Source organism: Vidua chalybeata, chromosome 22, assembly GCF_026979565.1.
Source record: "Vidua chalybeata isolate OUT-0048 chromosome 22, bVidCha1 merged haplotype, whole genome shotgun sequence".
Taxonomy (NCBI): Eukaryota; Metazoa; Chordata; class Aves; order Passeriformes; family Viduidae; genus Vidua; species Vidua chalybeata.
In genome coordinates, this window is record NC_071551.1 from 1,365,769 (window position 1) to 1,378,435 (window position 12,667).

General features: G+C 48.7%; 1 protein-coding gene across 4 annotated transcripts in view; it reads left to right on the forward strand.

The window, feature by feature from the left end:
* Positions 1–12,667, forward strand: part of UBR4 (ubiquitin protein ligase E3 component n-recognin 4) — an 81,517-nt gene that overhangs the window by 50,099 nt on the left and 18,751 nt on the right. For all 4 annotated transcript variants that reach the window (XM_053963063.1, XM_053963065.1, XM_053963066.1 and 1 more), the window contains 15 exons: positions 140–333; positions 1,408–1,647; positions 3,741–3,879; positions 4,400–4,525; positions 4,703–4,831; positions 6,195–6,538; positions 7,256–7,346; positions 7,705–7,789; positions 7,933–8,060; positions 8,763–8,892; positions 9,379–9,536; positions 10,007–10,116; positions 10,652–10,793; positions 11,481–11,562; positions 12,457–12,630. In XM_053963063.1, the coding sequence (XP_053819038.1) occupies positions 140–333; positions 1,408–1,647; positions 3,741–3,879; positions 4,400–4,525; positions 4,703–4,831; positions 6,195–6,538; positions 7,256–7,346; positions 7,705–7,789; positions 7,933–8,060; positions 8,763–8,892; positions 9,379–9,536; positions 10,007–10,116; positions 10,652–10,793; positions 11,481–11,562; positions 12,457–12,630 (2,272 nt within the window). The remainder of the gene's footprint in view (positions 1–139; positions 334–1,407; positions 1,648–3,740; positions 3,880–4,399; positions 4,526–4,702; positions 4,832–6,194; positions 6,539–7,255; positions 7,347–7,704; positions 7,790–7,932; positions 8,061–8,762; positions 8,893–9,378; positions 9,537–10,006; positions 10,117–10,651; positions 10,794–11,480; positions 11,563–12,456; positions 12,631–12,667) is intronic.

Consider the following 12,667-nt stretch of genomic DNA (forward strand, 5'->3'; position numbering starts at 1 on the left):
CATGACACCAGCAATAACTGCTGTTATTAAATCCTTTCCAGTGGTGGGGATCCTAACCCTTTACAGGTGTGGTTTCCTGTGCCCCTGAGGTTTTGGGGTGCCCTCAGACAGGCAGTGTGTCCTTGGTTTGTCTCCCCAGTACATCAAGCTCTCGTCCATCAAAGTGGACACGCGCTACACGACCACGCAGCAGGTGGTGAAGCTCATTGGCAGCCACACCATCAGCAAGGTGACAGTGAAGATTGGAGACCTGAAACGAACCAAGATGGTGAGAACCATCAACCTCTACTACAACAACAGGACCGTGCAGGCCATCGTGGAGCTGAAGAACAAGTATGTTCATCAAGTTCTGTGTGCAATCTCTGAATTTGGTTCATTCCCTTGGCTTCTCGATTTTCCCCAAGGTTCCTCCTTTAGACTATTACTCATCACTCTCAGCCCACATTGGGTGGGATTGTTCTGAATCCCCTACAATTGTTGAAGCAAAGATCCAGATTTCCTCTGAAGCTTGAAAAATATCTATAAAATTTGTGGATTCCAATTTTGTCCAGGCTCGCTTTTAAGTACCTGACTTAATTGTGTGGGAACCAGTAGTAATACCAAGAGCACTTCATGGGTAGTTTGACTCCAAAAGGGATTTGGACTTTGCAGCATGTCCAGGAATGCTGAAAGCATTAACATTGTTTGTTTGAAGCCGTAGAGTAGAATTAAAATTAGAAGTTGGATGGTTTCACTCTCAGCTCTGCTTTACCTAGCAGAAATGGCTCCTTTTCAACACGCTGCTCAGTCTGGAGCCAGTCCTGCTTATGTGCTTCCCCTTCTTACTTCTTGAGATGTTCTCACCAGAATCAGATCTCTCTGGCTTAGGGATTAATCTGTGCCCGCTGCTTATTGCTTATTTGAAGTCTTAATCCTCTGTGACATCACAAGTGGCTGCTGTGGAGAGGATTATGATGTCACAAAGAGAGGATTCTGACTTCAGGTTGAGAATAAGCAGTGGGAGCAGATGAGATCTTTAAGAAATAAATATCCTGTTTTCATGCAAATGTCCTTACTAATAAAAAAATGGAGGTGAAAATCCCTAGAAAATGTCTGTAGAATTAAAGTTTTTCCATGAGGCATCAACAGCTCTTTAATCCCAAACAGTCTCTCTCTATGAAGAGGATAAAGGCTTAAAATGTATTTCTGGCTACATATCATGTCAATACAGAAGCTAAGGAAACGAATCCTAGAACTGCTCTCCATTCATCCCAGTTAAAGGAGATTTGGAGCCGAGACGGTTGCATTTGGCTTTTCCTCACACGTGGGCAGGGAGGGAACTTCCCTCTGGAAAACCTTCCTTTCCTTTCCCTTCCTTTCCTTTCCTTTCCTTTTCTTCCCTTCCTTCCCCTCCCATCCCTCCTGTAGGCCGGCACGCTGGCACAAGGCCAAGAAGGTGCAGCTGACCCCAGGGCAGACGGAGGTGAAGATCGATCTGCCCCTGCCCATCGTGGCCTCCAACCTGATGATCGAGTTCGCCGACTTCTACGAGAACTACCAGGCGTCCACCGAGACCCTGCAGTGCCCGCGCTGCAGCGCCTCAGTGCCCGCCAACCCCGGCGTGTGCGGCAACTGCGGCGAGAACGTCTACCAGTGCCACAAGTGCAGGTGTGTGCGTGCCCAGAGTCACTGAGTGTGTCACTGTGTGTGCCCAGAACGTCTACCAGTGCCACAAGTGCAGGTGTGTGTGTGCCCAGAGTCACTGAGTGTGTCACTGTGTGTGCCCAGAACGTCTACCAGTGCCACAAGTGCAGGTGTGTGTGTGTGCCCAGAGTCACTGAGTGTGTCACTGTGTGTGCCCAGAACGTCTACCAGTGCCACAAGTGCAGGTGTGTGTGTGCCCAGAGTCACTGAGTGTGTCACTGTGTGTGCCCAGAACGTCTACCAGTGCCACAAGTGCAGGTGTGTGTGTGCCCAGAGTCACTGAGTGTGTCACTGTGTGTGCCCAGAACGTCTACCAGTGCCACAAGTGCAGGTGTGTGTGTGCCCAGAGTCACTGAGTGTGTCACTGTGTGTGCCCAGAACGTCTACCAGTGCCACAAGTGCAGGTGTGTGTGTGTGCCCAGAGTCACTGAGTGTGTCACTGTGTGTGCCCAGAACGTCTACCAGTGCCACAAGTGCAGGTGTGTGTGTGCCCAGAGTCACTGAGTGTGTCCCCAGAGTCACTGTGTCCCCAGAGTGTCTACCAGTGCCACAAGTGCAGATCTGCGTGTGCCCAGAGTCACTGAGTGTGTCACTGTGTGTGCCCAGAACGTCTACCAGTGCCACAAGTGCAGGTGTGTGTGTGCCCAGAGTCACTGAGTGTGTCACTGTGTGTGCCCAGAATGTCTACCAGTGCCACAAGTGCAGGTCTGTGTGTGTGCCCAGAGTCACTGAGTGTGTCACTGTGTGTGCCCAGAACGTCTACCAGTGCCACAAGTGCAGGTGTGTGTGTGTGCCCAGAGTCACTGAGCGTGTCACTGAGTGTATCCCCAGAGTCACTGAGTGTGCCCCCGGAGTGTCTGCCAGTGCCACAAGTGCAGATCAGGGGGTCACTGTGTGTCCCCAGAGTCACTGTGTGTCGCCAGTGTCCCCAGAGCATGCAGCAGTGCCACAAATGCAAGTCTGTGGGTGTCCCCAGTGTCACTGTGAGTCCCCAGAACATCTACCAGTGACACAGCTGCAGGACTGTGGGTGTCACTGTGTGTCCCCAGAGCGTGTAGCAGTGTCACAAGTGTAGGTGTGTGTCCCCAGAGCCTTCCCGGGTGCCCCACACCCCCTGCCATGTAAATCCCCCATTCTGGTTAATGCAAGCACACAATCAAATTAGTGGGGAAGTATAAAACAGGCTTACAGGGATTTAATGTAATGCAGGCTAACAAAGGGAGCCTGGGAGCACAATTCTCAGCAAGCTGAAGTTTCACATCCAGCCCTCGAAGTTCACACCACAGAATTCCCCGGAGCAGGTTATTTTTGGCCTGCCTGGGCTGGAGGCTGGAGTTCAGCTGTGGGATTGCAGGGCTTCCCCCAGGATCCCTGGCTGGGGCTGGACAGACAGTTCTATTCATGGCTTTTGTCGTGCTCTCCTCATTCAGAGCAGACTCAGGGGTGATTTACTGTGTGCTATTCACACTTCTACTACAGCCTTAGAAATCCTTCTCTTTTGTCACTTTTGTCTCCTTATCTGATATCTCTTTCCCCTTATTGTTGTCCCTATTCCTCTCTAATTCTCAAGGGATTCGAGGTGTTTAGTGTATTTCCTGGTGATTGCTGATGTGAGGAAAGGTTTCCACATCCCTTCTGGTGTTCTGGGGGTTATAAATCAGTTCTGTCTGCTGCCCTGGTCTGCATTGGGGTGAGAAGTGCTGCAGTCAGTCCCACTGCAAAGGCTAGACCCTACAAACCAGAACAGTTCCTTTATCTGTGTTCTCCTAAAGGACACAGTGCCCCAGCCTGACTTTCTTCCAGGAATTACTGTCATTAAAGTGGGGTTGTTAGGAACAATTTCTGTTCCTGCTTTTTCCAGCCAGAAGTGGCACTGCTGCAAGGACTTTGTTGTTGCCTGATCTGTAGGTTTTGATTCTCAAGTATTTCCCTTCCCCGGGGCAGTCTGGTCACCGAGGTGTTTTAAGAGTCACTCACCTCTTTTACTGGAGCCCATTCAGTTTGTTCCCATTCAGTTGCCTTGAGCTGCAGGCTTTGAGCTGCTGCCTTCCTTTCAGGTCCATCAATTACGATGAGAAGGATCCCTTCCTGTGCAATGCCTGTGGCTTCTGTAAATACGCCCGCTTCGACTTCATGCTCTACGCCAAGCCCTGCTGCGCCGTGGACCCCATCGAGAACGAGGAGGATCGCAAGAAGGTGGGGCTGGCAGGAGATTCTGGAGCTCTGGGCTATCATGGGGACAGCAGGGCTCCGTCCCCTGTCAAAATCAGTGCTCCTTCAAGGCTCCCCACTGGCTGATGCCTTCTGGGTTTGTGTCTTGCTCCTCAAGACAAGTAATTGTTCAAAAGACATAATTCAGTGCCTCACTTAAGAACTGACTGCATCTTTTTGCTTTGCTGTAGAAGGGGATGGATTTGGGTTATTCTGTTTGCTTCCCATCCCACCTGAGGAGCCCTGCTAATGAATGAAGAACCCTGCTAATGAATGAAGAACCCTATGCACTCTGTGTCCTGTCCCAAAGGATCAGTGTGCTCAGTGCAGTGTCACGGGGTGTGCTCAGTAGTGTCACCACAGTGCTTCTCAGGGCAGAACCAGGCTGCAGGGTCACAATTTAGTGATTTGTCCCCCCAAAGAAAAGCAAAAGAGAAGACTTGGGAGCTTGGTGGTTGTAGCTGTGAATATGAAATAAGTGTTTCCTTTCCTTTTCCCTTGGTAGGCGGTGACAAACATCAACACTCTGCTGGACAAGGCTGACAGGGTGTATCACCAGCTGATGGGACACCGACCGCAGCTGGAGAACCTCCTGTGCAAAGTGAATGAGGCAGCCCCTGAAAAGCCCCAGGTAACGTGGGCCAGGTGGAGCTTGCACACAACTCTGGGCTGGGGACAAGCTGGCCTTGACTCTGCCCGAGGCAGTCCTTGCCTCGGGTGCTGCTCTGCTGCTGTTGTTTTTGGGTGCTGCTGTTGTTTTTGGGTGGAGCCTCCCTTTGTGATTCCTCTTTGCTTTCCCCTGTTCCAGGATGAGTCGGGCAGCAGTGGAGGGATCAGTTCTACCTCAGCCAGTGTGAACAGGTACATCCTGCAGTTAGCCCAGGAGTACTGTGGGGACTGCAAGAACTCCTTCGATGAACTTTCCAAAATCATCCAGGTACGCTGTGCTGGAAAAAATTTATTAGAAAAAAACCCCAAGATGTTGCCATTCTTCATTTAATGACACCATTAGCAGCAGGTGATCAGCTGCATATTTCCAGGGAAATAGTAATAATTTCTAAAGCCTATATATTAATTACTAAAATTTCAGCTAGCTTGTGAAACTGGTTTTCTCAGATGAGCAGGAGACTGAACAGATGGCTAATTAAAGATAATTGAATTTTTGCAGGTATCCAAATGTTTGAAAACACACCAGTCTAAAAGGTGACCTACAGAAGCGTTTTATAAATTAAATGTATTTATTTTTGCTCAACAAGTCACATAAACTCTGGAAAACCTGCTACATCATGGATGTCCTTTTGGCTGTGATACTTAAGCATATTAAATATATTTGGCTCTTTCTATAAAGAATAAATTACTCTGACTTACTCTGCCAGTATTAATAGTAATTAATACTATGGATTTGTCACATTTCCAGTGTTACATTGCATGTAGTGGAAACAGCAGGGAAGATAAAGTGATAAAGTTCTGGAATGGTCTGCCTGGGGAGGTGGTGGAGTCACCCTCCCTGCATGTGTTTAAAAACAGACTGGATGTCACACTGGGTGCCAGAGTTTAGTTGAGGTTTTAAGGTTGGGTTGGACTCGATGACCTTTAAGGTCTCTTCCACCCCAGTCATTCTGTGAATTCTGTGATAAATGAGAGTTAGGTTGATATTCCTCATGGATTTCCCAAGTCTGCTGTTGCCACGAAGGATTTCAAGTTTGGAAACACTTGGTTAAAAATGTCAGGAAGATTAATCCACAAACATTAGAGGTTTGTGTCCAAAAATGAGATACAGGAGTCCTTTTTCTGTATTCGAATAAAGGGAGAGGCCATGGGGCATTCCCTTGGGGTCTCTCCAGTTTTTGGAGGATGCAGCCTCCTTTTCATCCTAATTTTCCAGCCGCGTTTCCCTTCTCTCTTTCCCCATTGACTGAGGTACTTGAGAGATAGAGACTTCCCAGAATGCCTAACCCTGAAGATTTCCCTCTAATGTATAACCTTCCTTTTAATTTTTAATTCTTACAGAATTTAGGGGTTTTCCCCATTGTTTCTTTCATCTTTCAATACCCAATTTAATTTATCAGCAAACCTAAAGTTTATTTGTAAAAGCAAATATCTTTTTCCATTCATCAATCAGTGGAATCTTTCCCATTGTTTCTTTTATCTCTCAGTATCTAGTTTTATCCACCAGCAGACCCACAGCTGGTTTGTAAAGGCTCTCAAAAATATTTCTCCCCAAAATGTGCAGTGAAAATAACCCGTGCCTGGGGCGTAGCATTGTGTGCTGGCTCACAGTTCCTCATCTGTGTTCCCAGAAAGTGTTTGCCTCCCGGAAGGAGCTGCTGGAGTATGACCTGCAGCAGCGTGAGGCGGCCACCAAGTCCTCGCGCAGCTCGGCGCTGCCCACCTTCACGGCCAGCCAGTACCGCGCGCTGTCCGTGCTGGGCTGCGGCCACACCTCCTCCACCAAGTGCTACGGCTGTGCCTCGGCTGTCACCGAGCACTGCATCACCCTGCTGCGGGCGCTGGCCACCAACGGGGCCATCCGCCACATCCTGGTGGCCCAGGGGCTCATCCGAGAGCTCTTTGACTACAACCTGCGCCGGGGCGCGGCCGCCATGCGCGAGGAGGTGCGGCAGCTCATGTGCCTCCTGACCAGGTGAGAGCTGCTCTCTCTGGGGAGAGCCTCGTCCTTGGGAATGGTGCCTGAGGCTTTGAGCTTTTCTATGTTCCGTGTGTTTGTAACCCTGCGGTTCTGTAGTGCACAACTCCAAACTCCACACGCAGGGTCAGCTGCTGCTCTCCCGTTTTGGGCAGACACAACAATTCCTCTCCAGGCCTGGCAATCCAGGACACCTCACTGCCTCAGGCCCCGAGAAATTCAACAGAAGGGAGATGGGGGGAGCAAGCTCGGAGTAAATGACTTCATTAGCTGAAGCTGGAACTGGAGGATTAACCCCCAATATGCAAATGGACCAAAGTTATCAAAGTGTGAAAACCCATGAGCCGTGGTCCATTTTTGGGTGTAGCCCCTGGGGGGCTTTGTCTGCCCGAGATGTACCTGAAGGCCCTTCAGTAAATACAAGCGCTTTTTATTCCTTTAATTTTATCTGGCCTCTATTTTTAGGTAGTCCCAAAAAGGCATCAGGAAAGCCCCCTCAGGAAGGGAAAGCCTCATAGGGGGAATTGCCTCAGAATCACAAAGTGGTCTGGGTGGGAAGGGACCTCAGAGTCCCACCCCTGCCACGGCTGTGTTGTACACCAGCAAAGTGTAACCCCCTGTGCACTTGTTACCAGCTGAGCTGAAATCCCAGGAGCTTTTGACATTTAGTACAAGCAGAGCATAACAGTGTTGTCTTTTTCCTCCTGGAATCAGGGACAATCCAGAGGCCACACAGCAAATGAATGACTTAATCATTGGGAAGGTTTCTGCAGCTCTGAAAGGACACTGGGCAAATCCAGACTTGGTGAGAGACTCCACTGTTTTCCTGTTCCTTTTTTCTGCCCCTCTGCACTGCTAGTATATTCTAATCATTGCATCTTCTCTCTTATGGTCTGTTTGTAAGAAAAAATATTGAGTTTCGATAGGAAATGACATAAATGTCAGAGTACAGCACAAAATTTTGTGTACAGGTACATCCTGAAGTTTCCTCAGGCAGTTCCCTGTCTTGGCTTTGCTTGTACTTCTCCAGCAGGTCAAATCACCCCAAGTGGGCATGGTATTAAATTAACTTAGATCTGTGTGTTTTGAACCTGAGTTTATTAAAGCTGAGAAGGCAGAAGGGAATGGGGCACCCCCAACAGCTGGAGCACTCTGTGTTGCAGGCGAGCAGCCTCCAGTACGAGATGCTGCTGCTGACAGACTCCATCTCCAAGGAGGACAGCTGCTGGGAGCTCCGGCTGCGCTGCGGTGAGTGCAGACACCCGGCCCAAGGACCAGCAAGTGCAGCAGCATTTCCACCTCTAAACCCATTTCAAGTGCTGTCTGGAGCTGTGGAGGTGTGTCCTGTCTGCAGCTCTCAGAGGATAATGAACACCCCTGTCTGCTTTCAGCTCTCAGCCTCTTCCTGATGGCAGTGAACATCAAGACTCCGGTGGTTGTTGAAAACATCACCCTCATGTGCCTGCGCATCCTCCAGAAGCTCATCAAGCCACCTGCTCCAACCAGCAAGAAAAACAAGGTACTGCCCTAGAGGCTGAGCAAAACATTGAGAATTTGCTGATTGAAGTCTGGCACGCTGATCTCAGTGAGGAACTAGTTTGTGAGGAAGCCAGGACTTGCTTTACCTGGTCACTGTTCCTAGGAAAGCCCAAGCCCTGTGACTCTGGTCTTTGCACACTGCACATTTCAGATGACTACTTTCTGTTTTTCACTGGGTTTTGGTCACTTTGACCACAACTGTTGAGGGTTTTCCCCTCAGATGTGAGGCATGGGGAAAGAGCTACTTCAAAGCCACAGCTTGGTTATTTTGGGCAGGCTTTGGGCTTTCAGCAGCTTTGTAGAATCAAGTTCCTAAATTTGAAAGAATCAAGTACTTCTGACTCAGATTTTTAAATACAGAGCTATGGTTCTCATTAAAATATATCGATTGACTGCTGTGGATTTTCATTTAGGATTAGATTTGCAGGAGAGAAGGTATTTTTATTCTTTGATGTGCTGTCTGATAATCACACATGGATGTCAGAGATGGGTTTACTGATATTTCAGTAGAAACTGCAACATCTCTCTTAGTTCACCATTAACAGACACTGTATTATCCTGCTGCTGTCCAAGAGCTGCATTTGCCTCTTCACGGCCCAGTCCCAGTGATTCACCTCAGGAGTTGATCTCCGGGAGCAGACTGCAGCTTTCTGAAGAATCACAGAGCTTTTTTATTTGTTAGGATGTGCCTATGGATGCTCTCACCACTGTGAAGCCTTACAGCAATGAAATCCATGCACAGGCTCAGCTGTGGCTCAAGAGGGACCCGAAGGCATCGTACGAAGCTTGGAAGAAGTGCCTCCCTGCCAGAGGTAACCCCTGTGCCTGTGACCTGCTGCAGTTCTGTGCAGGAACATGTGTGTCCCCAGATTTAATAAGGAATGTGCTTCTCTGGAGTTGTGTTGGCTTCTGTTCCTTGACATCTGATACCATCCTCACATTTAGTCCTTAGAGTTATAGCACTGACTTTTCTGGGCTGTGTGCCTCAAACCCTAAACAGAAAATGCTCTGTGCCTGAAGAGAATCAGGGACTGTAGGAAATGAAACTTGTTGCTTATTTAAATTGATACCAGCCAACTGGAAAGCTGATGGAATTACTTGAGAGAGGCTCTGGGATTTGCATGAGGCTTGGAATTGAGCATGGCTCCACACAGGAGTGAAAATGGCAGCAGAAGGAGATGGGAAGCACTCAGTTCCCAGCTGGAGTTTGGCGAGTTCCAGTAGGAAAACAAAAATACTCTGGCAGTTTGCAGTTCATGACTGCTGACAGTTCTCTTGGGCTCTGCTCAATATTGCAGGTGCAGATGCCAACGGGAAAACTCCCAGCAAAGCTGAGCTTCACCAGCTCTACTTGTCAGAAAAATACGTCTGGAAGTGGAAGCAGTTCATGAGTCGGCGTGGGAAGAGAACTTGTCCTCTGGATCTGAAGCTGGGACACAACAATTGGCTGCGACAGGTAAAGGTGGGGAGAGCCCCGGGGCAGGGTTCAGTCACAGTGTGGGTGGTTCGCTGCAGTTCTCTGCGGGGTGTTTGGGGAGCCTGCCACTCACTGCCTCTAATTCCAAGTCAGGTTTGCAGCTGTGCTCCCTTAGAAATCCTGCATCAAATGTTTATCTGGGAGTCTGTGGGCTCTTAAACTCTGAACCTTTAATTACCACGGATCTCCTGCCTGGCTAATGAGCTGCACTTCTGAGGGTCCTGGAGCAAATCTTTGCTTCCTGTGTGTGTGGACTAGCAGGTCACCCACAGCATGCACTGTTTAAGCACTTTGGTGCTGAGCAGAGCAGGAATTGTCACAGTGTTGGGAGAGCAAGAAAACACTGCCACCAGGTCACCCAACAGCCCCCATGTTGTGCCTTCTTGTGAGCTGTCAAAAGTTCATCTGTGCCCATGGGTCTGACTTGGCTTTTCCTGCCCCTGCCCCAGGTGCTGTTCACTCCTGCCACCCAGGCTGCCAGGCAGGCTGCCTGCACCATCGTGGAGGCCCTGGCTACCATCCCCAGCAGGAAGCAGCAGGTCCTTGATCTCCTCACCAGGTATTCCTGTGCTGCCACACCTGGCAGCTCCACGAGTGTTTGTCCTCAATTCCCATCAGAATCTCTCCCTTCTTGCAGCTTTTCTCACTCCTCTCCCTTGTATACCTGCAATTCAGGGGTCTTTTTGAGCTGGATTTTAAATTTAATTAGCTGGGAGGGTATAGATTTTGGGAGAGCTGGGTTTGCTGCCTGGCAATGAGCTCTTGCAGTCTGTATTTTTTCCAGAAGTAAGGATCAGCTGTTCAGCTGTGTGCCCAACATTTCCCCTGCCTCTTCAATGGCAGAATAATAGGGTGAACTCTCTTCCAACTGCTGTGACATAATTTATCTCAGCTCATGCTGATAGCACAGTCAACTCCTTTTTGAGACAAATAACTAATTTAGCCAGCAAGTATTGAATATCAGTGATGGTGTTAGCAAGGGCAACAGGGAGGATGGATTTCTGGAGGCTTTTTCTTCCTTTCCACAGTGTCCTTAAGCTGGAATGCCTTTTGTTGCTGTGAAGGGGTTGTCAGCTTGTGTTCCTCTTTCACAGCTACCTGGATGAGCTGAGCATTGCTGGTGAATGTGCTGCTGAGTACCTGGCCCTGTATCAGAAACTCATCAAACCTGCCCACTGGAAGGTCTACCTGGCAGCCAGAGGGGTTCTGCCCTACATTGGCAGCCTCATCACTAAGGTATGGATTTGTGTGCAGGAAATGACCTGTTAGCTTGGCTATTTTTCCCCTTTGAAATCCCATCCCTTTGGTCAGTGCCCTGTTGCTGACCCAGCCGAGGTTCTCAAGTTCACGCTTCAGTGCTGTTAACTTTGAACAGAGGGGGCCACGGGGGGTTTCAGCCCCAGCTGGAGAATCCCTCAGCACTTTAATCAACTGCTCTGGGATTGTAAATATTGCTGCGCTGCCTTTGCACCAGGTGGAAGCTGGAAGCTGTTGTGCAGCTCCCAGGCTGGACTCTGAGAGCCCTTAGGGACAGGGAAGGATCAGGTGTGCTGCCATTGCTGGAGAAATGGGAATTACAGCCTTTGGAGAAGCAGCACTCTGGGTTTGTAGTGTTCAGAATGGTGTGAGTTTTCCCTGGGGGTCCCTGCTGCACTCCAAAGAGGCAGGTGACACTCTCCATATCAGTGGTGGCTCTGAGTGCTCCTGGAGAGCACTAGAGCCAAGCAGTGGTTGGCAGGAAGGTGCAGGGAGAAAACAAGAGGGATTTGTGGCAGTTTTCCTCTCCTTTTCCCCTTCCCTCCCTGCTGTTGCAGTTGTGCTTTCTGTGTGCCTGGCTTTGAGTTCTTTGCACCCTGTGTTAGACACCCCAGTGGTTATTGACATTGCAGGGGCTTGGCCTAACAGGCTGTTAATTATTTTCAGGAAATAGCTCGTTTGCTCGCCTTGGAGGAAGCAACACTCAGCACAGATTTGCAGCAGGGATATGCCCTGAAGAGTCTCACAGGTATTCAGTGGGCCTGCAGCAGGGTTAGAGCTGGGTGATCATTGTTCTCTAACAGCCTGTGGCAGAGTTTCAGAGAGATCTCACTCAGTTGTGTTGCTATTGTCAGCACTGGATTTTTGCCATTGATTTAGCACTTAATCGCTAAATGGATTTTTCCATATTTTTTTGTGGTCAGAAAGAGTTTTTAGCTGAACTGTGGTAACATACCAGGCAAGCTTCATCATTTCACTTTATTACATAGTACAGCCCCTGGCAGCACTGTAAACACTGCTGCTTTATTCCTGCCTGTTGTTCCTACCTCCCTATTCTATGGGAGCTTTTCTTTTATCTTCTAGGGTGTATACCCTTTTCAAAAATTTGTTGGAAATGGAAATACCTCATCAACTAGATCATTGTTTTTTGTATCCTCTTTCACATTCTTCAGCCATTAGTGGGTGAATCCATAAAGTTCTTCTTGCAAGAAGCAGCATGTTGATCAGTGTGTCATAGGAAAGAATCCTTGTGTTTGCTGATTCTTTACTTTATTGTAGGAGTGACCGGTTTGGTGATGTCACTGATAAGTCATTTCACATCATCAGAGGTCTTAGAAGTATTACAAGAGGAGCAATCATCTGCTTTTGGAATAGCTTGTGACAGAAAAATGCCAAAGAGCGCAGAATTTTGTATCAAGCACACAGGCCCTTTCCTCATTCCAAAACTATTTTTCATATGTTACAATTTACAAGCCAGGCCAAAGCTTTTGCCTCCAACCACTCAGTTCACAGGAGTCAGCTTTAAACCCCAGACTGATGGGAGCTGGAACAAGCCATTTTTATGATACTGTGCCCTATTTGCTGCTATGAAATTTAGAAATCAAATTCTCTCCCACCTGCCTGGATTTCTGTGGCTTTCTAGGTCTTCTCTCTTCCTTCGTGGAGGTGGAGTCCATCAAAAGGCACTTCAAGAGCCGGCTGGTGGGCACAGTGCTCAATGGCTACCTGTGCCTCAGGAAGCTGGTGGTGCAGAGGACAAAGCTGATTGATGAGACCCAGGACATGCTGCTGGAGATGCTGGAGGACATGACAACAGGTGAAACCACCTCTGTTCCATAAATCCAGCCTTGGGA